The 25,427-nt window shown below is 31.5% G+C and overlaps 4 protein-coding genes across 9 annotated transcripts; 1 reads left to right on the top strand and 3 right to left on the bottom strand.

The window, feature by feature from the left end:
• The first annotated feature begins 337 nt into the window (after nucleotides 1-337).
• Nucleotides 338-3,515, top strand: LOC125054087 (putative uncharacterized protein DDB_G0282133). Its single transcript, XM_047655762.1, has 3 exons — nucleotides 338-518; nucleotides 919-2,695; nucleotides 2,786-3,515. The coding sequence occupies exons 1-3, from the start codon at nucleotides 380-382 to the stop codon at nucleotides 3,513-3,515; spliced, it is 2,646 nt and encodes an 881-aa protein (XP_047511718.1). The 5' UTR covers nucleotides 338-379.
• Nucleotides 3,516-5,758: 2,243 nt separating this feature from the next.
• Nucleotides 5,759-13,253, bottom strand: LOC125053723 (interferon-inducible double-stranded RNA-dependent protein kinase activator A homolog). Of its 6 annotated transcripts, none has more exons than XM_047655236.1 (8): nucleotides 13,022-13,253; nucleotides 11,752-11,946; nucleotides 11,389-11,542; nucleotides 11,027-11,144; nucleotides 10,753-10,892; nucleotides 10,259-10,419; nucleotides 9,303-9,437; nucleotides 5,759-8,379 (listed from the first exon to the last, which is right to left on the bottom strand). In XM_047655236.1, the coding sequence occupies exons 1-8, from the start codon at nucleotides 13,022-13,024 to the stop codon at nucleotides 8,131-8,133; spliced, it is 1,155 nt and encodes a 384-aa protein (XP_047511192.1). In that variant the 5' UTR covers nucleotides 13,025-13,253; the 3' UTR covers nucleotides 5,759-8,130. The 6 variants fall into 6 exon arrangements, with proteins under 6 accessions (XP_047511192.1, XP_047511195.1, XP_047511189.1 ...); XM_047655239.1 differs by having other exon boundaries at nucleotides 10,762-10,892; nucleotides 13,022-13,036; XM_047655233.1 differs by lacking the exon at nucleotides 13,022-13,253 and adding an exon at nucleotides 12,721-12,847.
• Nucleotides 13,254-19,489: 6,236 nt separating this feature from the next.
• On the bottom strand, nucleotides 19,490-20,521 carry LOC125054086. Its single transcript, XM_047655761.1, has one exon. It carries the CDS (start codon nucleotides 20,519-20,521, stop codon nucleotides 19,490-19,492), a length of 1,032 nt encoding a protein of 343 aa, XP_047511717.1.
• A 2,793-nt stretch (nucleotides 20,522-23,314) lies between these two features.
• LOC125053891 (gustatory receptor 68a-like) lies at nucleotides 23,315-25,095 on the bottom strand. The gene is made up of 4 exons (XM_047655499.1): nucleotides 24,607-25,095; nucleotides 23,948-24,016; nucleotides 23,749-23,838; nucleotides 23,315-23,365 (listed from the first exon to the last, which is right to left on the bottom strand). Exons 1-4 carry the CDS (start codon nucleotides 25,093-25,095, stop codon nucleotides 23,315-23,317), a joined length of 699 nt encoding a protein of 232 aa, XP_047511455.1.
• Nucleotides 25,096-25,427: the final 332 nt, after the last annotated feature.

Raw genomic sequence — 25,427 nt, 5'->3', positions numbered from 1 at the left:
TGTTTTTAAGTAAGTTGCATTCTAGTTTTTCAGAATCTTTTAACAATAGAGGGTACAACAATAGTGCAAAGTTTTACTCGAACAAAATATTACGTGTGTGCTTAAATTCTATTGTAGGTACTTGGGGATCTGTTTTAGGCCATGATAAGCTGCGTTCGATCTATAGACTATAGACTAAGCAGATATCGTTGACGTGCGTCAGAGAAATAATAATTCGATGTTATAATTAATAAACATTTTTGTAGTAAAATGTGTATAACAAACATTACAATTTAAGTTGACTTATTACAGAAATTATTAGATCAGAATGTTTAGTTTGTTATTATTTTTTAATTCGGTAAACGAATAATATAAGACATACAAATACCTCAGTTAAATTATGAATAAATTGTACTCAATTAAATATTTCAGAGATAAAGATTTCTTGAGCGTTTACGATGGGTGTATTACGTGCGACGTTACCCGGAAGCAAACTAACGAGCACAAACTTATAGCACATTGCATCAGCTCAACTTTTGGTATAATACCTATTTTGCATTGCTTAGAATAAAAATAATTACTTTTACTAAGAACACGCTTAATTCATATTACATCTCGATACAATTACCTTTATTATTTCTTTTGTCTTTTCCCCTTATTCAGATCCAATATTATCTAAATGATGACTAAACTAAATCATTTAACATAATATTATAATTAAAGATAGAGTCCCGTAAACTGCTTCTGGCAGGAATATACATTAATGAGTATATTTCACTGTTATTTATCTCTAAAATAAACAATAATATTTTTTCCAATAGTCGAATTAATGATACGCCATAACTTCTGTGCGAAATAATACACGAAAGCATAACTATGCGCGTTTATAAGGAATTTATAAGGAAAACTATATTTTGTAATGTTTTATATGTTTTTCAGTTGGGATCGATGTTAATTCTGAATACGTATTCAAAGATTTAAATCCATGTATTGATAAAAGTCATAAATTAATTTGCACGCCACGTGAAAGTGTCTTAAAACAAACAAACATAACAGACACATTTACCCGTAAAAGAAAAAGTCCCAAACAAGGTATTTCTCAATCAAACGAAAAAAAGAAACGAGACACCGACGTCATAAAACAATTTAAAAACTTACGGGAATCATTAGGAATAACATCAAAGAACATAAAAGAAAATTTACAAAAGACAGCCGAATCAACTAGTTTAAACGAAATCAATGAAAAACCTCAAAGTATCTCTCCATTAGAAATTGATGAAAGTAATTTTAATGATACTATAGAAGCATCCGACACGGAGGAACAAAATGAAGATGATAAAATTATGAATATTTTAAATGACATAGAAAGTAATAAGGAAAACACTGATCCTTTAACACAAAAAACAGGAAAAACATATAAACTAGATTCCAGTATAGCAAATTTCAAAGCTATGTCAGCAAATGATAGACATGTTTGCTTCAATATAAATAAATATAAACGAAAGAAGACATCAAATAATTCAAGCTTCATAGAATCTATAGAAAATAAATCTTGCCAAAATGAACCACTGGTTACGGAATCTGATGCGGGATTCTCAAACGCTATAAGAGAACATTTGAATCAGTTTATTGTCAATGTTCAACATAAAAACACAAATAAAATTGACATGCATCTTTTATTAGACAACGATTCTAATCATCCAGAAGCAGCTGCTGAAAGCACTAATGTAAGGAATACAATTGATAAAAATATGCTCAACGGAGATACTTCACCCCAAAATACACATTTGATACAATCGACATCCGATTCCCAATTGGTTCAGCAAAGAATCCCAATAAAATATAAAAACAATAATATGATGGATCAATTACAGAACGATAACACGAAAGATCTTGCTATCCCAGAACCTCTTATCTCTTTACCAAATAATTATAACGACAACATTTTACCAAGTAACAATGATAATAGGATTGTCAAACAAATCAATCCAAGTCTACCTGATAAACAAATAAATCTGGAAAATATGCATGAGAAACCCGTTGAGTCAAACATAAATAATTCAATTGGTTACAATAATTTCTTGGTACCGATCCAACCTTCTTCGATGCTAACCTCACAAAACCGAGACATTTCTTTACACCATGATTCTATACCCGCACAAAATGATTTTAATAATTATCAAATTTTGGAAATAGTAGGGCCGAAATCTATAGACACATTAAATAGGAACGATTTTAAATATACAAAAACAGAAGACAACGTTGACGTAAACCAATATTTCTTCAGTGCAACGAAAATAAACTCGTACACAAAGGTTTTACCAGAGCGACAAATACATATAGTTGGTCGACTTAAAGTAGACTTTAATGTAATGGAAATAAAAACTAAGGGTAATAACAGTAATACGGATTATTCAGAATACAATAATTCTGAAAATGATGAAATAAATAAAAATATTGAGGCTGATGATATTGAACGAACTAACTTAGATGGCATAACCGGTTGTACTAATTCACTAAATTGCTCACCAACACGAACACTTAGTAATATGATTAATAATGATACAAAGGTTTGCTATAAATCTACGGCAAGAAATACAGAAATAGAAAATAAACTCGTCTTGGCCAACAATCAGAATACAGAAAATGGTAAACAAAATAAAGTCGTTGATGTTAAAGACATTTTACAGAAATACCAAAGAAAATGTCACGTCAGGTATGTTTTAGGATAACAGTTTTTATCTACCTACTAGATTTTAGATTTTATATCTACTAGGTTTTACTTATTTAGACGTTTCTTTTTTAGCCAATATACTCCGTCGCAGTCATTCAAAGAATCGACTACTGAACGTGGTATAAGCCAAAATTTGCTTAATGAACCTGAAAAGGATAAAAAACCAAACAGACAATACAAAATAAGAGATTTCGATAAAATCAACATTCCGCTTCCCGAAGCATTAGCATCAGTTATAACTGAATCCAAAATTAATTCTCAAACATGTGTGAAGAATTTTAATAATACTTCAAACCAAATTAACGAAGCTAACACAATACCATTAGATAAAGAAGAAAAAGAGATAGATTTAACTCCTACAAAAGAATCTTTTAAATATACAATAGATGATGATTTATCTGACTCTCCTCCTACAGATATTACACAAAATGATTATGACTTAAGTCAAACCATGCTTAACCCAAAAACATTATTGCGGGCCGTGAATGATGAGGTTATAGTTCCTCCACCACCTGAATTTTTGGATACTTATTCCCCAACATATGACAAAAACGATTTTAGTAATAATTTTAACGAATACTATGATCCGGAGGACGCTATTTCTGAAGAAAAAATTGATTATGAACCAAATTCGGAAGGACTCAAAGAAGAGTGGACTTTATCAAGAGAAGACGATATAAGCTATACTCCATACGAAAGTACAAGTCAAAATTTGTCGTTGTCAGAAAGTTTAACTCAACGCACGATGAAGTTAAACAAATTCAAATTTAGAAAAAATAATAATTACAAGTTTAAAAAATGATTGCATATTGTACTGGTATGTTAAATAAATATACTAAAAAATAAAAAAAGGTATTTTTATTTAATTTACAGTAGTTAAGACGTCCTTAATAAATAAAAATAATTAAGTAAAATATAACAGAATTTTAACCGTACAAAAACAGGTTTCGTAATTTGTTTCGTCAAATGATAGATTTAATAATAAAGTAAAATCATAATTGACAGTCCTCTATAAAGTAACAGAAAAAAATTTTTTTTTAATCAACAATTCTATTGTTTATTAACTTACCAATTTGTTATAAACAAATGTTCAACTTTTTTATATTTTTTTTCTAAAACTTCTAAAATTAACAAAAACAACCATATATAACAAAGTCTAGAAAAAAAAAAAATTTTTTTTAAATAAAAGTAATATTCATGATAATCAAAAAATTTAAAAAATTGTTTTTCTATACTTTGTTATATATGGTTGTTTTTGTTAATTTTAGAAGTTTTAGAAAAAAAATATAAAAAAGTTGAACATTTGTTTATAACAAATTGGTAAGTTAATAAACAATAGAATTGTTGATTAAAAAAAAATTTTTTTCTATTACTTTATAGAGGACTGTCAATTATGATTTTTAGAAAAAAAAAATTCTTAACTAATTATTTAAACAATAGAAAATAAAATAAAACGATTATAAACAATTAAAAATTGTTATTAAGGAAAAATTTTTTTTTTTTAATCATAATATTTTTAATGTAATAAAGTTGTGTAATTTTTTTTTTTTTAAATATTGATTTAATCATATTTTTTTTTAAATTTTATTAACAAATGGCGGGAATTTTTTTTTTGCAAATCAATAAATATCTTGTATTAATAAAAAAACGATTATATGATGATTTAGAAAAAAAATTTTTTTTTAACAACAGTACATGCATTTTTAAGTTTTTGTTTAAGTAAAAAAATTGTTATAAACAAAGTATAAATATTTCTTTAACTTTTATGGCACGATCTTGTTAAGTATGTATGTAAGAAAGGCTCTACGAAGCGAAATATTTTTACGACCATTATTTGAACATTTTTTTTCACTTACAATTAAGACGGTCGTTCGAGAAAATTTCGTTAGTTAACAATTGTTTAACTTGTTGAAAAATTAACTTTAAGTAGAATTTCCAACGGGAATAAATTATTTATAGTGTTCAGAACACACCATAATTTTTTCAAATTTAAAAAAAAATATTCAACACCTTAAATAAATTAATTAATGTGCCGTAGTCGCTTTTGACGCCACGCGCGAATCCTAAAAATGTCACGCGTAGACCTATTTTCAGCGTTAAATTAAAACTATAAATAATGGAGATAGAGTTCCGAGAGTAGAGTTTTTTATTGGAAATTTCCTCCTCTTTTAGAATCTTTTTTTGAAATTTCTTAAATATTAATAGTTTATTAAATATTGGCAAAAAACTAAATTACATTTTTTTTTCATCTTTAATTGTGTATAACTTTTGCAATTTTTTATGTGCTAATACACGCTTTTAGCACATTTTTCTAGACATCATTCCGGATCCAATGAGGTATCGCACATAATTTTAAGAGCAGTATCTCTATTTTGTTCCATTTTCAACTTGTCGACTAGACTACAATGCACCGTTACTTTTTGTCCTATATATCAAATTGTGACTTATTTATACGGATAGGAAAATATCGTGAGGAAATATGTATGTATGTCTTAGACACTGAACACCCACTTTTGTATAAAGATATTATGTCATTGTCACTAAAACCGACTCACATATGTGTCTGCGCCATATTTTATTATTAGAAGTATTAATTATGCGGACTTAGCTACTCCTGCCTATATCAGTATATAGAACCTTGATAGGGAACTTAAGGATATTAAGCGACTTGTATGTCTTTGTGAGAACTCGGCGATACCATATTTTAAGTTTGTGGCTCTCTTGTTCATTTAGGTAAGACGTAAGTCATTTGACTAAACATTTTTATGACGTAAGATTCGCCATGCAATCTTTTCACACATGATGATTAGCTTTATAATCTATATTATATTACGCCTTGTAAAAGACAAGACTCAGTAATAATAATACATTTTTGTATGAAAGCCACTGATGGCGTTTGAATTTTTAACTGCAGCAGTTGAAACTGACATCGTTTGCCAGGTTTTAAACACTTGAAATAAAATATTGAAAAGTTTGTGCTAAGGGTGAACAAACGTGTTTTTCTAATGAATCTTTGCTAGAAGGTATATAAAAAAAACAAGAGTATAAGCAACACCAATTTTATTGTACTTATTAGCTGTATTAATACTAGCAAAACAAAAACTATTTCGAAAGTATTTCAACAAGTTATTAACTAGGCAAGTGAAATGTAAAGAACTACAGTGACATTACATTCTAGAATTACAATAGATCTACATACTAGTAAAACCAAGACTGACTAAACACAAAATATAACACGAACATTTGCCTCGATGGTCAGACATTATAGTTTTATTTAGTAGGTCTTGGTTGAACAAAACTCCATTCCTTTCAGCCCCTTCTAAGTTGAACAGTGCGATCGATTAAGGGCAGGTCGGAGGCACACCATTCAATTTAAAAGAAACTCGATGTGCAGAATCCTCGCGTTCGCTTCGTGCATAACGACGACTCTGTACTGATAGAAAATGTTACAACCTCTATACTTTGCATTAAAATAATGCCCATTTTCACAGGCAAGGTATCTCCTAGCTTCCCATCCCTTATTTCCAGTGATTATCACTCAAACGCTTAGTTCTCAGCTCACATGCAAAGTTTACCATCATGTAAAAATTAAAGTACACGATTATTGGTAAATTCATAATAATTTCATTCGGCGACATCCTGCCTTCGCTCAGCCCATCTCGCAAGACCCAACCCTTGCTCGATTATGATTTCGAGTAAAACTATTCATTTAGTCATTTGATAAAATCGTATACGAATACGAATAAATAAAAATCGATTAAAACGGGACATTTCGTGAATAAATATATAATCAAAAATAAAGCAAAGGTTCGGACAGTTCCTCTAGACTGTACCGGCTGAGAATATATTTCCGTTTAATGCTCAGCATGTTAGATAACTCTCAACACACCGGAAAACAAAGTAGCTTCAAATAAACAATATGAAAAATCTATAATTTCATTACAATATACATTACAGCTAATGATTTCGATAAGTAGATGATTTCAATTTAATATTAATGCAAAAACATGCTAAATAATGCTGAATATTAAACTGGAAAGTTATAATACACACTTTTTTTTGTATTTTTTTGTTTTTTTATTTTTTTTTATATTTTTTTATTTTATAAGTAATTTCCACGCTGGGAAAATTACACTAATTCTATGCAAAGTATAGCTTGTATTATAATATGACCACTCCATACTTTGTTTCCTTATTCTTACGGGCTATGATGTTTACTCTCGCACATTCGCAGTCATAGCTTTTTGTGTAATTTTTGCAGGAAAACAAACTTAAATAAAAAAAAAATGATGATTCAGTTCATATTATGATTAGACATAACATTGAAGGTATTTTTCAACAGTGGTCACAATGACGCCGATAAAATTGGATATATTTTAAAATTTCATATTTGGTTATACAATCCAGTGACTTAAATTTTTGTTTTTACTAATAATTTGATTCAAATTAAAAAAATAATATTAATAAATAAAGAAATTCATATTAAAAGAGCAGTAGTTTGTGCTAAAGTTAGTTGTGATGATAGTGGTTTTTTTATCGTAACAGGAGGCTCATGTGATGTTAAGTGATACATCCGCCCATGGACACTCACATTGCCAGGAGGCTCGCAAGTGCGTTGCCGGCCTTTTACGAAATGGTACGCTTCTTCACAAGCGGTGTAACATAATTCCCTATTGAATATTTAATTTCCCCATTTATATTAATGTAAAGAATTATTTATGTGATTCTTTTTTTGTTTGTTTTAATTAGGCAAGTTGTTAATCATTACGTAGTACAAATTACTCTGAAGCGTCATTAGTTAAATGTGAGAAACATTTTGGACATAAATAGCCAATAAAAGATACTTGACCCCCTCCCACTATTAGCAATTTCAGAAACTAAATCAATCAAAAATTAAATTTCCAATTTTGATATAAATAAATAATTGAACCTACCATATCCCAGTTTCATTAAACCTGATTGGACCGGCCCAGGTTCGCGATAAAATATTGTATTATTGATAATATTTCCATTCTAAATAAAATTGTACAAATAGTCAAAAGCCCTCAATAGAGACGCTTTCACTTAACTCTTCAAATTTATTATGCAAATCACTATTTTACCATGAGAAATAATATACCCACAGAATACATATTAAGAAAACTGAAGCTAGACAAATGACTAAATGTCACGCCAACGCTCTTTAATTGATTCCGTCAAGCGTTTAAGACGTTATGTGACTAGCCTTATTATGTCAAAGATAATGGATTTAGGACACTGCAAATGTGCCAGTTATACAGCATAGCCCGAAGTGCTGAACCCGTAGAGTGGTTAAAGGGCTTACCGCGTCTCGCTCGTCCGATACCTATTTATTATATGTAAATGTGAAGTGGCCATTTTTACATATAATAAATCTGTATGGGGCGAACGGTTCGAATTCACTTCTTGTTCATGATTTTGAGGTACTCGAGGGCGTTGTGAGCTGCCGAAGACTGGGCATCTTTGCTGGTGAGCCCCGACCCGTAGCAGACGGCGACAGGAAGAGTCGAGAGCTGGACGAGGCATTGGCAGCGACCCGCCATCGACTTCTCTTCTATGTCCACATAAGTCACTTCAAAGGACTGCTCCGTGGCTATCTCTTGAAGGAACTTCACAAAGTTGAAGTCTTTGTTGTTCAGCGGGGTAACCTGGAATTTTTAATCACCCATACAAATCTGTTTTACATCAAATTTATATACACATTGATAGCACATTAAAACATTTAAGCAGTGTTTCTGCTACGAAAAACTCATAGACTGCCTCAGATTTCTGTATCTGTTTAGTGATTGTTCGTCCATTGGTGCTCAGCCGGGATTCCAACCTACAACTGTAGGGATGAGAGTCGCAGACCAACATAGGCCGGGAGATAGTGACATAAAATAATTCTTCAGGGGTCTTATTACGAAATGAAAAAAAAATGATGGTCATAGAGCTGGCGCCATTTATGAAAATCATTTGTCTTTTTTTCGTTGTGTAATAAGACCCCTGAAAAACCGTCATACTGGTACAAATGACCCACTATTTTGTGTCACTATCTCCCGGCCTAACACTGCTCCATAAGCGACAAGTACTATTTGTAACATCAACTACATAGAAAATGAAACAGACTATGTTCTTCAAACAAATAGTGTATATAAAAGTCATTCGCACAGCATGTTCTATGAAGTTAAACATTTGAAATTGAATAATTACAAATAACCCAGATCACATTTATTGAAAAAGCAGCAAATACAAAGGCAATCCTAAGCTTATAACATAAAAGAACACCATCAAAATATACAATTCAAACCTCTTAAATCCAGTATTTCTCATCAATTTAACTAATTAAAATGTAGTTATATACTTGTTAAAATCAGTTAAAACTTTAATTTAATTATTATATAAATGTTGGTGTTTTGAAATCCACCTAATTAAATTTTGATTACTCATCGAGGGTAAAGAATGGTTAAGAGTTACAACAATATTTTTTTTTTATTTATGAATGCAAAGCACACTCGGGGAACCGTTCCACATTTATTGTCAGCACATACCATAGAAATCATGCTCTCATGCAAAGTAATGAAATGCATACCTGCAACTTGGCCAGGTTGGGCCCGACAGACTGTTTCAGGTGTTTGTGAAACTGCGACACCTTGTGGCTGTGACTTGTGGTTAATGTGGAGATTTTACTATCTTTCAAGTCGGCATAACGTGATGCGACACCACCCTAGAAAACAACACCAATTATAAAAAATTTAAATTTTTGAAAGTACCCTCCTGTCGCAAGAGCCGATGAAAGATAGTAAAAGACCTGGCCAAGTGCCTTAGAGAGCCACTTGTGTCTTTGAATTTGTTTATTGTGAATAAATTTTCTTTAGTTGAGTTTTCTTTAGTCAAAAATATACTTCATAGATGTTCTGAATCAAAATTTAAATAATTCTATGAAAAGTGCAAAGTGTTTGCATTTTTATGACTGATGTTTATTGTATCGCCTGAAAATATAAGTGCATGTAAAGCCTAATATGTGAAAGCAAGCAATTAGTGGTAATAGACATTTCTATATTTACCAAAACAAGTATTAAGTAACACATTTGTTAATCATTGTATACAGTTCAATGTTTTTTTTAATATCTGTTATTCTCTAGCAAGCATGTTAAATGGCAAAGCCTAGAAAAAACATTTTACTTTTGGCATCTAAAAATAAACTATTCTAAAAAGTATATATATTTACTTCATATATGGTAAGTCTCAAATCAAATGTTTTTGATGACAACTAAATATCAAACTCGCATTCTCCATTTGATTATGATAATTAAAATATCAGGCTTATTATAAAATATGGCTTTGGGTTAGTACCATGTTTGCTAGCACGGTTACCATTCTTTTTTCATAGAAATAACACTGTAACAAACACGGTACAACTTTAGACGTAGTATTATATGACTAAATTATTAAATAAAGCGTCCATGTGTGTTTTAATTTGAAGCCTATTAATATTTTATTGTTATTCGCGACGTAATTCCACATTTGTTAAGTCGTAAGAATTACCTCTTCCTCGGGTTGGAAAGTATCAGGTGGGTTATCTTGAAGTGCCTGCCACATCTTGTAAGCAGCTTGTCTTTTGGCCAATTTCTTAGATTTGCCTGTACCAACTTCACGACGTTTCAGTAAAGTGCATATAATCGTAAATTGGCGCTCGTGCGGCAGACCTGAAATATTTTTAAACCATGTTAATTTTGTTTAATTCAAACTGAAGATAAATCAACATATTTAGCCAAAAATTTAATATAAAAAAGTAAATTCAATATGTAAATCCTATACAAAAAATTAGATAAATACGTCTAATTCTGGCAATTCCGACACTACCTTGGTTGGGTTAGTAACTCACAGTACACACCCAGACCTTCGGGTTTTAAATCTCAGCCGTAATCAAAAATTGATGAAAGGTGCCAACCTGCGTGTATCTAACATGCAGTAAGTGACAAATTAATATATTACAAATAAATTAAAAGGGTAAAAATGTCAAGATGAAGACTACTAACAAAACATACGTCTATTAACGTTGTCATCATTCTCTGCATGGTATGATGGCGGAGGCCAGAACCGAGACATGCACAACTCCTGAAGCCATCCCACAGGGTTACCCAATAATTTGTCTTCAAATGAAGACACAACTGCACCCCTAAAATCACATTTTGTATAATATTTCATTTTTAATTCAATAACATTATAAATAATATTTAATTATATATATTGAATTAATTTTAAATATTAATGATGAACTATAGAAACTTATGAAATCTTTTTTGTACTCACGTCTCTGGTATATTGCCATTAGTGTTCTGATCAGCAGGTGCTGCACCTGTCAATTTATCAAGAAGTGCCTTTGCTGCCGAGTGTTTTGCCTCCTTTTTCGATCTGCCTGTGCCCATTGCTGTGAAAAATATAATAAAACTATTTACTTGAGATATAACATGGTCAAAAGTCTTGGTTTTGATTCATATTATTTTTTTTCGACGTAGAAGGCATTACCTACATTCTTGCTGATAAAAAAATAAGAGTATAGTCAGTAATAGAAGCAAGGCATTTGCCTAATTCAGTTACTTGCTTAGAGTTTGCATTCATTGTTATTGATCAAAAAATAAAAAATAAATTTAAATACAGATATTTTAACTTACCAACTAAATCGGCAACAGTGACCCGGTATCTGAAGGTTGGTTCATGAATCATGCCCTCAATCTGCACTAACTCATATTTTGGAACTGTTCCTCGGCGGGCAAGCAATTCTTGAAGAACTGACACTGGTGTCTTCATTGGCAAGGACTCCATCTCCTATAGAATTTCATAAAAAATATATTTAACTTGGTATAAACAGAATAAACAGAGCACATAATAAAAAGTAGGTCTTGTGAAAACTTCATAAACATGTAGATAGGACTTCTTCTCATTAAACATTAATAAGGTGGGTTTCAATTGGCTTAATTTTGTTCCCAAACATGAAAATAGACTATAAAATAAATTGAAATAAATATAATACATACCCTCTTAGCTGCTTCATCTAATGGTAGCCTTTCCAAATTGTTTGGTGGCTTAGGTCTGTTTTGGTACCGACGCCTTGGACCATGAGGGGCATGCTCCCCATCAGGTCCACCTCCATGCACTGGCATACCATGGACTAAACCAGGCATACCACCATGTACCACCCCTGGATGAGGGTGCACAACACCTCCGTCCATCTGTTAAAATGTTTTACAATATATTATTCTCTCAAAATTGATATGAAAGAAATGAAACTTATTAAATCCTTCAGAAAAACAAACCTGCATTCAGAAATGATAGTAAATGTAGTGACGGAATACATATTTCTATAATTTGCAAGAATAAATATAACAAGATTACCCTCAAATACATAATTAAACTAGTTAGAAACAATTGGCAAACCTTCAAGTGTATTGAAATAGATTAAGTATTACAGCATATTGAAATATTCCTTAAACATTCCTTTCTATAATGCCCACAACCTATTTAATAGCAAATAATCTGTTAGACAAAACCACATTTTTTGTAGGAACCTTTTCTGTCCTTGAAACCTTGTCCTGTCAATTAGATTTAAAGCTTTCTAGCATGAATTGGTTGTACATATATATACAAAAGATTCTCTTGTATTCCCGTGGTGCTATTAGTTGGCTGCCTACCCTCACGATTTGAAGAATTAGCTTAAGAAGCCACGATTATGTAAACATATCTTTATTTTTTTTTTTTAGTATTCCAAAGTTACGATTGAAAAGTTTGTTTTTCTTTATTGTCATTACAGATAAATTATGTTAACTTGTAAAAAAAATAATTTTGAACCTTAACTAAAATGTTATTGCATCCGTCTTTGAAGTCGTTCAGTTCGTTGTATTTAATTTTATCAGAGTACTACACTGTGTGTACACCGGTAAACTACTTTATGTGTTATCTCTTAACAAGAAAATATTGATTAAAACTTTCTTTTATTCTAGACCTACCTGAATATAACTATTTATCATAATCACAATTCACAACTATTCTGGATACTACACTATAAATAAATAAACAATAAATTATCACTATTATAGCATGAAACTTCAACACGAATATTCACTAATTCTCACCATGTGATTCTACAATGACATGGCGGCCGGGTAACTTGCCAAGATGGCTTCGGTTTCAGCCGGTAAGAGGTTGAAATTAATAATAAAATAGTAATCAGTGTTTTTACAAATTATTGCCGAGCCCGGTGTCACCACGAACCCTGTTTAAATTTTTAATAAACATAAACTAACTCACCATCCTGTGTATTCTCTCCACAACTGCAGATAATTAAAACTCACAAAATTAATTAAATTTTAGGAATTAGAATTATGTAATTTAACTATATTATAAGTATTTAATTCCCCAACAAGTAGACAGCAGTTGGAAATACTTATTATTAAGATAAATTAATTCTTAAAAGATTTCGAGCAATACATCGAAATCAAAATGACTGGAGCGAAAAATTATAAATAATTTAAATATCTTCGTACACATTGACTTGTGCAAATTGTCACTTTTAATTTGTTTAGCGTTGACATTCTAACCGTTGACATTGCCAAGTGTAAACTGTGCGTTTTCCAATTACAGCACTAGAGCGCATTATGCGGCATAATGCTCAACGTTGAATGTTCCAACTACAGCAACGCTTCGCACAATTGAGCACTCTCAAAACTAATGCTCTCGCGTGCTTCTCGCAATAAATACCAATACAGTGACAGAAAATAGACCAGTGTTTTTCTTTAAGTTGGCATTTATCGAAATTTTCGTTAGTAAATATTATTTATTGTTGAAAAATTTGTTTCGTAGATTTTGAAAATAATTAAAGTTATTTCAAACTGCTAAAAAAAAAATATAAGTATGGATGAAGGTAATAAAAATAGTTACTTTTTTATATTCCACATTTAAAATATGAATACAATTTTATTTTAAAATTCGGATCTGTAAACAAATTTATTTTACAGGATTATACTCTTGTAAACATTGCAATGGTTTTGAAAAAGTATATAGGTAATTTTTTTAGAAATCATTTAAAAAAAATTACTCAAAACGTAAATGATGTAAACTTCTTACATGAAACTATATATTTTACTGTTAATTTAGCTTGTTAAAACCTTATATTCTATAAAGGTTTTCTCTTATTTCCGTAAAAAAATGTTAATGAAATAATTTGATTATTAAAATAAGCGTAAAAAGTTTTCGACCAATTATTATTGATATCCACATTATTTATACATTAATGAGGTTGCTAACTCTATTCAGAACATTTTTTTTCAACACTGACTGCGCACTCTGCTGATGCATTTGAAAACTAATTCACGTTCCAATTAAGCTTCAGCATTATGCGGCATTGTGCGGCACTGAGTCGCATTATGCTCTGTTATTGGAAAACGCACAGTGACCTACGTAGCCCACAGAGTGGCACGTCTTGAGTGATGATAGATAAGCCAAATTGCTTTTAAATCGATTCGTGGATACATTATACAATACACCAGTTTATATGATCTAAGTCACCATCCAGATCCTCCACGAGGGAATGCGAGAGCGAGAGTGAGGATGGTGCGCTCGTCGTCTGACCTCGCCTCGTCTCGCCCATCGCTCTGCTTAAAAGACGCCTGAAGGCGAGACGAAAATTCAACCATACTCTCGCGCTCGCACAATTTTATGTTAACAACTGCGTAGCAAGGATTATTTTTAACATTACGCAGTGGAGTTACACTTTGTGTACCACTATTATAACATTATATCAAATGAAATCGTTTGGAGACAGAAAGTGGTGTTGTGAAAAAATCGATTCCAAATAAGCAATCAAATGTTACTAAAACTAAAAAAAATATTAATGGCCACTTTTAGAGGACATCTGAGGAAGAATAAAACGTAAAATTAATGATATTTTATACCACATGATATGATATTTTTATTTATATTTGTGATATAAGCGCAAGACAGTATAATATTGATAGGCACATAAAGTAGCTAATGCAGTCACTCCAATCACGCCCATCTTATAGTAGACAGTCCCCTGTCCCTAGGAGGCGCCTCGCGAGTGTCTAGAGCCGTCAGTAAATGTAATAATCATCTGCCTATAGTACGGGAGGTAGCAACGTTTGAAAAAAAAGAATTTTAGGTCAGCTGATTTTGTGATATGTCTTCCTTCTTGCACTTCCGGTTAGAGTCTGGGCAATCTGGCTGGCGGTAGTGGTTGCGTTCATTAGTGCGCATCCTATCTGTCCAGGTAAAAATCCTGGATTTTAAAAGCATTTTAAGAAGCGTAATTTTAAATTTTTCGTTTTTAAATACGTCTACCTGACATACTTTTTTTATTGCCAGACATTTTTCACGTTGCTAACTATGTGCCAGACGCGATTTTAGGTTTTATTTTTATGAAAATTTCAAAGCATTTTAGAATGTCTGTAATTTTAATATTATGTTATTTAAATATAAGGAAAACTGAAAATGAATTTGCCAGACATTAATTCGGTTGTTAAGTCTTGAATTAAAATGATAAAGTTTTGCAGTATGATGAAGCATTGCATTTTAAGAAGCGTAATTTTTGATTTTTCCTTTTTAAATACGTCTACCTGACATACTTTTTTTATTGCCAGACATTTTTCACGTTGCTAACTATGTGCCAGACGCGATTTTAAGTTTTATTTTTATAAAAATTTCAAAGCATTTTAGAATGTCTGTAATTTTAATATTATGTTATTTAAATATAAGGAAAACTGAAAATGAATTTGCCAGACATTAATTCGGTTGTTAAGTCTTGAATTAAAATGATAAAGTTTTGCAGTATGATGAAGCATTGCATTTTAAGAAGCGTAATTTTTGATTTTTCCTTTTTAAATACGTCTACCTGACATACTTTTTTTATTGCCAGACATTTTTCACGTTGCTAACTATGTGCCAGACGCGATTTTAAGTTTTATTTTTATGAAAATTTCAAAGCATTTTAGAATGTCTGTAATTTTAATATTATGTTATTTAAATATAAGGAAAACTGAAAATGAATTTGCCAGACATTAATTCGGTTGTTAAGTCTTGAATTAAAATGATAAAGTTTTGCAGTATGATGAAGCATTGCATTTTAAGAAGCGTAATTTTTGATTTTTCCTTTTTAAATACCTACCTGACATACTTTTTTTATTGCCAGACATTTTTCACGTTGCTAACTATGTGCCAGACGCGATTTTAAGTTTTATTTTTATAAAAATTTCAAAGCATTTTAGAATGTCTGTAATTTTAATATTATGTTATTTAAATATAAGGAAAACTGAAAATGAATTTGCCAGACATTAATTCGGTTGTTAAGTCTTGAATTAAAATGATAAAGTTTTGCAGTATGATGAAGCATTGCATTTTAAGAAGCGTAATTTTTGATTTTTCCTTTTTAAATACGTCTACCTGACATACTTTTTTTATTGCCAGACATTTTTCACGTTGCTAACTATGTGCCAGACGCGATTTTAAGTTTTATTTTTATGAAAATTTCAAAGCATTTTAGAATGTCTGTAATTTTAATATTATGTTATTTAAATATAAGGAAAACTGAAAATGAATTTGCCAGACATTAATTCGGTTGTTAAGTCTTGAATTAAAATGATAAAGTTTTGCAGTATGATGAAGCATTGCATTTTAAGAAGCGTAATTTTTGATTTTTCCTTTTTAAATACCTACCTGACATACTTTTTTTATTGCCAGACATTTTTCACGTTGCTAACTATGTGCCAGACGCGATTTTAAGTTTTATTTTTATGAAAATTTCAAAGCATTTTAGAATGTCTGTAATTTTAATATTATGTTATTTAAATATAAGGAAAACTGAAAATGAATTTGCCAGACATTAATTCGGTTGTTAAGTCTTGAATTAAAATGATAAAGTTTTGCAGTATGATGAAGCATTGCATTTTAAGAAGCGTAATTTTTGATTTTTCCTTTTTAAATACGTCTACCTGACATACTTTTTTTATTTCCAGACATTTTTCACGTTGCTAACTATGTGCCAGACGCGATTTTAAGTTTTATTTTTATAAAAATTTCAAAGCATTTTAGAATGTCTGTAATTTTAATATTATGTTATTTAAATATAAGAAAAACTGAAAATGAATTTGCCAGACATTAATTCGATTACTAAGCCTTGAATTAAAATGAAAAAGTATTGCAGTATAATGCTTGTAGTACGAGCATAAAAAGGAATATAAAATTAGATTAAAATTAATAATCAACACTTTATTTAAATTGTCCTAATTACTAAATGTAAGTTATGAATAATTCATGCAACGTGAAAAATGTCTGGCAATAAAAAAAGTATGTCAGGTAGACGTATTTAAAAAGGAAAAATCAAAAATTACGCTTCTTAAAATGCAATGCTTCATCATACTGCAATAATTTATCATTTTAATTCAAGACTTAACAACCGAATTAATGTCTGGCAAATTCATTTTCAGTTTTCCTTATATTTAAATAACATAATATTAAAATTACAGACATTCTAAAATGCTTTGAAATTTTTATAAAAATAAAACTTAAAATCGCGTCTGGCACATAGTTAGCAACGTGAAAAATGTCTGGCAATAAAAAAAGTATGTCAGGTAGACGTATTTAAAAAGGAAAAATCAAAAATTACGCTTCTTAAAATGCAATGCTTCATCATACTGCAATACTTTATCATTTTAATTCAAGACTTAACAATCGAATTAATGTCTGGCAAATTCATTTTCAGTTTTTCTTATATTTAAATAACATAATATTAAAATTACAGACATTCTAAAATGCTTTGAAATTTTTATAAAAAAAAACTTAAAATCGCGTCTGGCACATAGTTAACAATGGGAAAAATGTCTGGCAATAAAAAAAGTATGTCAGGTAGACGTATTTAAAAAGGAAAAATCAAAAATTACGCTTCTTAAAATGCAATGCTTCATCATACTGCAATACTTTATCATTTTAATTCAAGACTTAACAACCGAATTAATGTCTGGCAAATTCATTTTCAGTTTTCCTTATATTTAAATAACATAATATTAAAATTACAGACATTCTAAAATGCTTTGAAATTTTCATAAAAATAAAACTTAAAATCGCGTCTGGCACATAGTTAGCAACGTGAAAAATGTCTGGCAATAAAAAAAGTATGTCAGGTAGACGTATTTAAAAACGAAAAGTTAAAAATTACGCTTCTTAAAATGCTTTTAAAATCCAGGATTATTACCTGGACAGATAGGATGCGCACTAATGAACGCAACCGCTACCGCCAGCCAGATTGCCCAGACTCTAACCGGAAGTGCAAGAAGGAAGACATATCACAAAATCAGCTGACCTGAAATTCTTTCTCGAAAACGTTGCTACCTCCCGTACTACTAGATTCTAGTCTAGGATAGCAAATCTATGTGTAATTGCACTAAGTGCTAGTCAAGCTATTTAACTATTCTGCAAACTGTGCCAAAATAATTAAGTACGTCAATGCCGAAGCAAATACCTGAAAGAACAAAAGAAGTTGTAGTGAATAAAGAGTTTTATTTCTTTAATTTTTTTAATTAATAACATTACTTGTTAATAGAACTTACGTTAAACAAAAGTGTAGCATCCAACGAAAAAATACCGTACAATTTAATATCCATAGACTGATATTTCAATAATGTAGAAAGGTTTTGAACCTGCAATTTGAGTCACACAGTATGATTTATAGTATGACTCATACTAGAACACATTAGGTATTTTAAAAAGATATATATCGCTTGGTTATGGGCTTCTGACATTGTCTGTATTTAAAAAAATGACGATCTCAAATGCGCCTTTTAACGTAAAACTTGTGTCAATTGTTATTGGTATGGTGAATAACTAACCGACTAAGAATGGGAGATACATTCTTATAATATTGGCTGAATATACCTCTGCCTTCTTAGTTTAGTTGGTCAGGCTCACGATCATGGTTTACTGTTCCACTAACGTAAAGGAAGGATCCTTGACCAGTCTTATCACTGACTGGCCTGCCCTAGTGGTTTGAGAAGTATGTATTCGTAGCTGCGGGAATTTCAGGGGACGTCATAGGGACCGTTCAAGTATTACGTAATCAGATTTACTGCAATTTCCCCCCCCCCCCCCCTTCCTCTTGTCAGCAAAAGTAAGCAAAGCTCTAAAAATTTGTACATAAACGTATTAATTTTTTGTAGGAATCGTCGAAAATGCATTTCGTTTTCAAGCATAGACAATGTGTGGGTAATACATATAAAAAAGTAAATAATTACTGTTGATGTAATCACCAAATAAGAAACCAAACCAAAAACAACCCCCTCCTCCTTATAGGGCTTACGTAATACTTGAACGGCCCCATACCTACATGTTATATTTTATGTCCTACTAAGCTTTTACGTATTGTACATACCTCCATAAACCATCGAATACTCTGTCCTTCTGTAGGCAGAGATAACAAAGCTTCAGCAAATCTTGATGCCTGGAATACAAATTGTTTTTATCATATAAATTATAACCTATGAATTATCCGCTTTGGTGTTTAGACTAAAACATTCTGTTAATTATTTCATTAATTTTAAATGACAGTTGTGATTGTAACCTATTTATTTCTCTGTTTTATAAAAACTAAGCCAGTTTAATGAAACAATTATAAAAAAGTTAATCGTAAGTTTAGCCATCTTTCATCTCTTGCTGTTTACGCTGAGATAGAAACAGACAGAACTGTGTGTCAGATATATGAGTTACGGTGATTTAGTTTAATAAATAAGGGCGTGAATGTATCCTTACCGCATTTTTCAACAAATTTCCCGAATAAGATAAGGAGTACACTTTGATTACTTGGCATAAAATCCATTCAGCGCATGCATATATTATATATGTTGGAATATCTTTCGAATAAAGTATTCCGTAAAAAATGAAATACGACTCGGCAATCAGAGAATGGAAAGATTGCAAAAGGGAATAAGTCAATGGCGCCTTAAATGCCTGTTCGATAATCAATTTTATTTCATAGACCTCTATGTAAAGCGATTTCATTTCCACAAGCGACAGATGCCTTTGTTTTGGTCTCACTTCAATGATTGATGCCGACTGAGTAGGCGATTTAAAATGTTCTGTTATTCTGCAGAGAACTGCGGCCAACAATATTACTAATACTGTGTAAAACCCGTGGTAAACAAGTTGAATTGTTTGCGGCATGTTCAAAGACATTCCAAGCACAAGCTTCCACTGTATGTTTACTTGATTGCTGTTGAAATATATCAGGAATAACAGTACTAACATTATACCCAGAAGTATTATATAGCATTGCACAGCAATTTTTTTCAGTATTTTTTGGCCGTTGTCAGATGGTGGCATCTTCGTCCAGGCGCAAATTATTTTATTTAATATTTCTAAATATATATAACGATTCAAAAAACCACTTACATACGCTGTAACGCATACAATGAGAAAATTTAAGTTTTCAAATATATAATTAATACGTTTTGGAAGATTGGCGAAGTTAGAACTCTCAGCTGATGCGTACAAAAGATAGATATGAAAAATCAAGAATACAATATTAAGTAAAATAAATGTGACGCAACGGAAACTGTTTAGATATATAGATTTCGGAACGGGTACATAAATTTGTTTTATCTTCGAAAAGTTTATACTAATTGGTAAGAGTCCGAAAAAGGTTGCGGTCATGATAATTGGTTTTATAATATCTTCAATAACTTCTCTGTCGTTGTTAAACTCTTGTTTATATTCACAAGATGGCAAAATATTTCTTAATATAGACATCATTTGACGACTGTGGCGCTCAAACATTTTCAGATACTCGTAGTATGTAGCTCGTAGCTGTTTCATCAAATATTCACTAATGACTGTTAATAACAGTGAGTATATGGATATATATTCCCGACATCACATGTTACGTGTAAAAGTTGTTTTCTATTTGGTTAAAATAATAATTATTACTTCATTTCATTGATGACTTGCTTTCAACATAAACAGTCAAGCTAATAATAAAAATGTCACTGTATAGTGCATTGTATTTAAGTTAAAAAATGTTTTCGATTTGGTTTCTAGGCTACCAGTTTATCTTAAGGTAGACTTTACAGACTAACTAATTATCACACTTTAAAACTAATTTCTATAGAAATGATATTTTATGAACGAAATAAATAAATTTATTGTAACTTTTCTTTTACTTACACTACTTTATTTTTTAAAGTTATGGCTACCCATAGGTTTAATTATTTTTTCAAGGGAACGGCTACATACATGGACTCACCATGTCTATTTGTTTTTCTTCTCTGTGGCAGAGCCTAATATGCGCAGTGATTAGTTGAGTTTTGGCGCCATTTCTGTTTGTACTTTGTAAGGAAATGGCGGGCTGAGTCGCTTGCCTATTGCAGTAGCATTTTGCTTAACATTTTTGTCTCACGAATGGTTAATTATCTAGAAAAATAAGTTAGACAAGACAGTCTAAAGACTAGTCTGGAGGGAGGGCAAATAATAAAATAAGAATTGTTTGCAGATATTTTGTTTGATTTTAAACCTAAATTTGAAATTAGAGCATTGAAACCAATCCAAAATGTTTGCACAAAATATAAATATAGTGCATGATACTATTAAAGGTAAATAATATAAATGTTTTATATTAAACTTTAATTATGAAGTTTTTACAATATTCTTAATCTACATAGTATAATAATAATCAATATATAAATACAGTGAAAACTCTTTATAACATTGGTTATAACGAAAAACTAGTTACATGTGTTTGGTTTATCACCAAACCCTTACATTAATTCACTCTTTATAACGCACCAGCCAGTCTCTATAACGAAGAAACATTTTCATATTTAGACATCAACAACATACTTAAGTATAGTTGTTTTAATAATCAGCTTACAAAACTAAACTTTTGAGGTGTCGAAATTTCTAAGAAAGACATCTGTGGTCTCTTTCTAAGAAAGAGGTCATAAACAGCCGTCTCGCCTTTGTTATTAATTGCATTAACACGTGTGCCATTATTCTTAGATTACATAGCCTGTAGGAAATTTTGGTCTCAGTTACTAAAAGCACCACCGTCACCTAACGTGGATCATCAGTCGTAAATAAATTTTGAATCTGTCAAGATGGCCAGTAAAAGAAAAGCGTTATGTGTTTAGAATAATTTACCTATTGATAGTAATAAAATTAGAAATTATTGTAATTGGTTAAATTTGGTTTTATTTCTATTCTCTCTCTATAACGAAAGAACATGCTCGGTCCCTTGAAATTCGTGATAAAGAGTTTACACTGTATTTATAATTAAAAATTAAAACAAATTTAAAAAGTTTTCTTCCCTGTGGCAGTGTACCTTTAACGCTGGTATCATTTATTCGCTCTATTGTGATACTTATTCGTTGAGCCAGGAAAGTGCCAGCTCTGGCGTCACCGGTACTATCTACCAAGCGCCAACTTAAATCTTTAATTAGCGCCTGTGCACTTGAATCCCACGGCCCAAGAGTCTCTACTTTAAAGGGAATAAAAAGGGAAGTTGGAGGAAAGCCTTATATTTAAGCCGTTTATTATTTTCCGCCTGCATTGCGGACGCCCCAGCTTTTTTACTTGTCCGTGGACGACGACGGGGCTTACGTGTCCACACAAGTAGCATCCCATACCAAAGCCCGTCCCATCCTCCAAGTGATCAAGGACATAGGTTTTATTAATTATTAAGTTACTACTATCTTATAAAATTAAAGACCTGAATTAGGCTGAGAATATTTTCTCACGTTTATTATATGCAAAATAACACGAAAGTAAAGCTGCGTATACATTAAGCGCGGCAAACCATCGAACATTGGCGCGCGCGGCGGCCGCGCTCTATGTAGACGGGGTTGCCGCGCGCGGCGACTCGAACATTGCTGCGCTCGAACGTGCCGCGGGTCGATCCGCTCGCTGTCGGTTTTAGAGACCGCATCAAAGGAGCTTCAGTCGTTGGCTCGCGCGCAGTTGGGACGGTTATAGTTTTGGTGATTTGGCTCGCGCGGCGAATACGTAAAAAAGGGTGCGTGTACTTATGTACGCGCGTAAGAAGTTATACTTCTCTGGCATTATTAAAAATAGTTTTTGATTACATGCAAATAATTAATTACAATTAAATAATCAAAGACTGGAAAAGGAGTCATTATAGTCAATAAAGTTCAGTTTACATTTGAAAAATTAAATAAATAATTATATTTATTTTTCTTTTATTTTTTTTACAAATAAGATGGTGAATCACAATGAAAGCGGCAGCCGACCGACCACGCGCGTCCATACTCGCAGGTTTACAAGAGTGAACTGGTCTGACTATCCGCCGCGGTCTGTTCGTGATGGATTGCCTGCCGCGCGCGGCAGTCACATCCAACTAAATTTATATCTACATATTGGCTCGCGCGGCAAATGAACGTCAAATCTGGTCGAACATTGGCTCGCGCGGCCGCCGCGCTTAATTTATACGCAGCTTAAGAAAATTCATAAGTTTCTAAATGCATACATTCAATTTTTCAAGCCATTGAAACCGTACAGTATGGGCGGATGACGTCGTTGAACTAATAGACTTTAAGCGAACTGCACCATAATAATCAGGTAGGTGATTGCTGATGCAGACATCTGCAATAATAATTTATAGGTATATATCCTGTATTTTTTTAGAACAAAGCTTTATATAATACGTATGCTATGTTACGCTATTACGTATACTATACAAATTGCAAATAAACTTATTCAATTAATGTAATCAAATAAACAAGCAATGTATGTATGTTTCGGCGGGATTCGAATAAGACACCACGCTTAATTTTTTTAAATAATCTCTATATATATAAAATTCTTGTGTCACAATGTTCGTTCCCATACTCCTCCGTAACGGCTCGACTGATTTTTATAAAATGTTTTATGCATAGGGGTTTCCACCCCAAAGTCCTAGAAATAATATACATGGCAAAACAACGTTTGCCGGGTCAGCTAGTCTTGATATAAAATGCAACACTTACATTGAACATTAGAGTAGCATTTAATGAGAAATATCCAAACACACTAATGTCCATAGATTGATATTTAAGCATTGTAGAGAAATGTTGTACCTGAAACATTGAGCATTTTTATTTATTTAATAAAGCAAATAAATTGGTAGGAGAATTTTCAATGAAATGAATTTTCTATGCAAACTTTCGTGTTAGTATTTTTTCTTACCTCCATCATCCATCGTAACCCTTGCCCTTCTGTTGATACGTAGTGTAGAGCTTCACCAATTTTAAAAGCCTTAAACAAATTAAAATAATATCAAATAATTTAATAGTCTGCAGCGACGTCAATGTTAATTAATACAAAATGGTAGCCTATACTAATGTTATATAAAATTAAAGTTTGTTTAACACAGTACACGGCAGTTTTTACATTTAAAGTTATTGATATTAAAAATTTCTATTTTTAGAGTGTATGAAGTTTCGAATTTTAGATATGTATATTTGAAAAAAAATAAGATTTAAACTTTTTTTCGGGTAAAAAACTTCTTTAATCCAAATGAAGAATATGTGTATAAAATCAACGATTTACAAGTGGTTGCGATGACATGTTTGGTATATTCGCGTAAATTAAGAATTTTATCTCTGACGACGCAAATAAAATCCAATTAATAAAACGCGACAATTGCTGGGAAATGTACCAAACCAAATAGCCCCAAGGTTCTTACTGGAATGTGGTTCCAGTGGCAAGGAAAAGTAGAACGAAGCTGCATTTGTGGGATGGAGTAGCAAAAACCCCGAAAAAGTGTTAGAAATTGGACGCATGAATATAGGTTGCACTATCTAAAAAAACAATATAATAATTTACAGCTCAATAATTAAACATACCTCAGCCTTTAATGAATTTCCTGAATAAGATAGCAAATATATTTTTATGAATTGGCATGTAATCCAAACACCATTATTATATACAAAAGTCTTCGAAGTGTCGCTGGTATGCAGTTCAGCGTAATATATTAAATAAGCTTCGCTGACCAGCGCATGAAAAGACTGGAAAAGTGAGGCTAAAATAGACCCTTCAAACGTCTTATTTATGTCCATTTTAATTTCAAACACCTTCATATATACCAGCTCCATTTGCCTTATACTCATATTTGCTTCATCAGACGCTTTTAAGCTTTTGCAGTGCTCCGTTATTCTTGCCAATATTGCAGTGATACATCTTACCAGCGTGGTGTAAAAGGAAAGAAAACAAAACTGTATCACTTGCGGCATATTTAATGTAATTCCAACTACAAATTTTTGCACGATATTTGCCTGATTCGTATTTAAATATATCTGTAGTAAAATTAAAATTACAATGACTATAAGGATCATGTTAGTTGAAACGTACAATTTCATTAAAAAATTTCGGCTGTTCGGAGATTGTGGTATACCACTCCATGTAGACACGATCATGTTAAAGATTTTCAAATACTTGGCTCGGTTAACGTACGCGTAAATATATGTTGTACTAGATACTATAAGAAAATTAACAAGTTCCATTGCATAATTTAATTTCATTGAAGTATTTCTCTTTTCTTCTATATAAAACACAAGGTAGAGGTGATAAACTAAAAACGTTACATGGAGGGTTAGAAAAAAAGCAACACACAAAATATTTAAATATATGGATTTTGGGATGTTTTTAAAACGTTGTTCTGACTTTG

Source organism: Pieris napi, chromosome 11, assembly GCF_905475465.1.
Source record: "Pieris napi chromosome 11, ilPieNapi1.2, whole genome shotgun sequence".
NCBI lineage: Eukaryota > Metazoa > Arthropoda > Insecta > Lepidoptera > Pieridae > Pieris > Pieris napi.
Note: the sequence above shows the minus strand (reverse complement) of the source record. Positions and strands in the feature narration are given on the sequence as shown.

Excerpts from the sequence above, each read along its gene's own strand:
- LOC125054087 (XM_047655762.1), top strand. The coding sequence starts at position 380 with ATGAATAAATTGTACTCAATTAAATATTTCAGAGATAAAGATTTCTTG. Across the intron at positions 519-918 it reads TTGCATCAGCTCAACTTTTG|TTGGGATCGATGTTAATTCT; the intron begins GTATAATACCTA and ends TATGTTTTTCAG. Across the intron at positions 2,696-2,785 it reads CAAAGAAAATGTCACGTCAG|CCAATATACTCCGTCGCAGT; the intron begins GTATGTTTTAGG and ends TTTCTTTTTTAG.
- LOC125053723 (XM_047655233.1), bottom strand. The coding sequence starts at position 12,741 with ATGATAAATAGTTATATTCAG. Across the intron at positions 11,947-12,720 it reads TGATAAATAGTTATATTCAG|ATGGACGGAGGTGTTGTGCA; the intron begins GTAGGTCTAGAA and ends ACATTTTAACAG. Across the intron at positions 10,420-10,752 it reads CGTTAATAGACGTATGTTTT|GTCTGCCGCACGAGCGCCAA; the intron begins GTTAGTAGTCTT and ends AAAATATTTCAG.
- LOC125054086 (XM_047655761.1), bottom strand. The coding sequence starts at position 20,521 with ATGTCTATATTAAGAAATATTTTGCCATCTTGTGAATATAAACAAGAG.
- LOC125053891 (XM_047655499.1), bottom strand. The coding sequence starts at position 25,095 with ATGATCCTTATAGTCATTGTAATTTTAATTTTACTACAGATATATTTA. Across the intron at positions 23,839-23,947 it reads GGTTACGATGGATGATGGAG|GTACAACATTTCTCTACAAT; the intron begins GTAAGAAAAAAT and ends TCAATGTTTCAG. Across the intron at positions 23,366-23,748 it reads ATGCTACTCTAATGTTCAAT|ATGTCTGCATCAGCAATCAC; the intron begins GTAAGTGTTGCA and ends TTATTATTGCAG.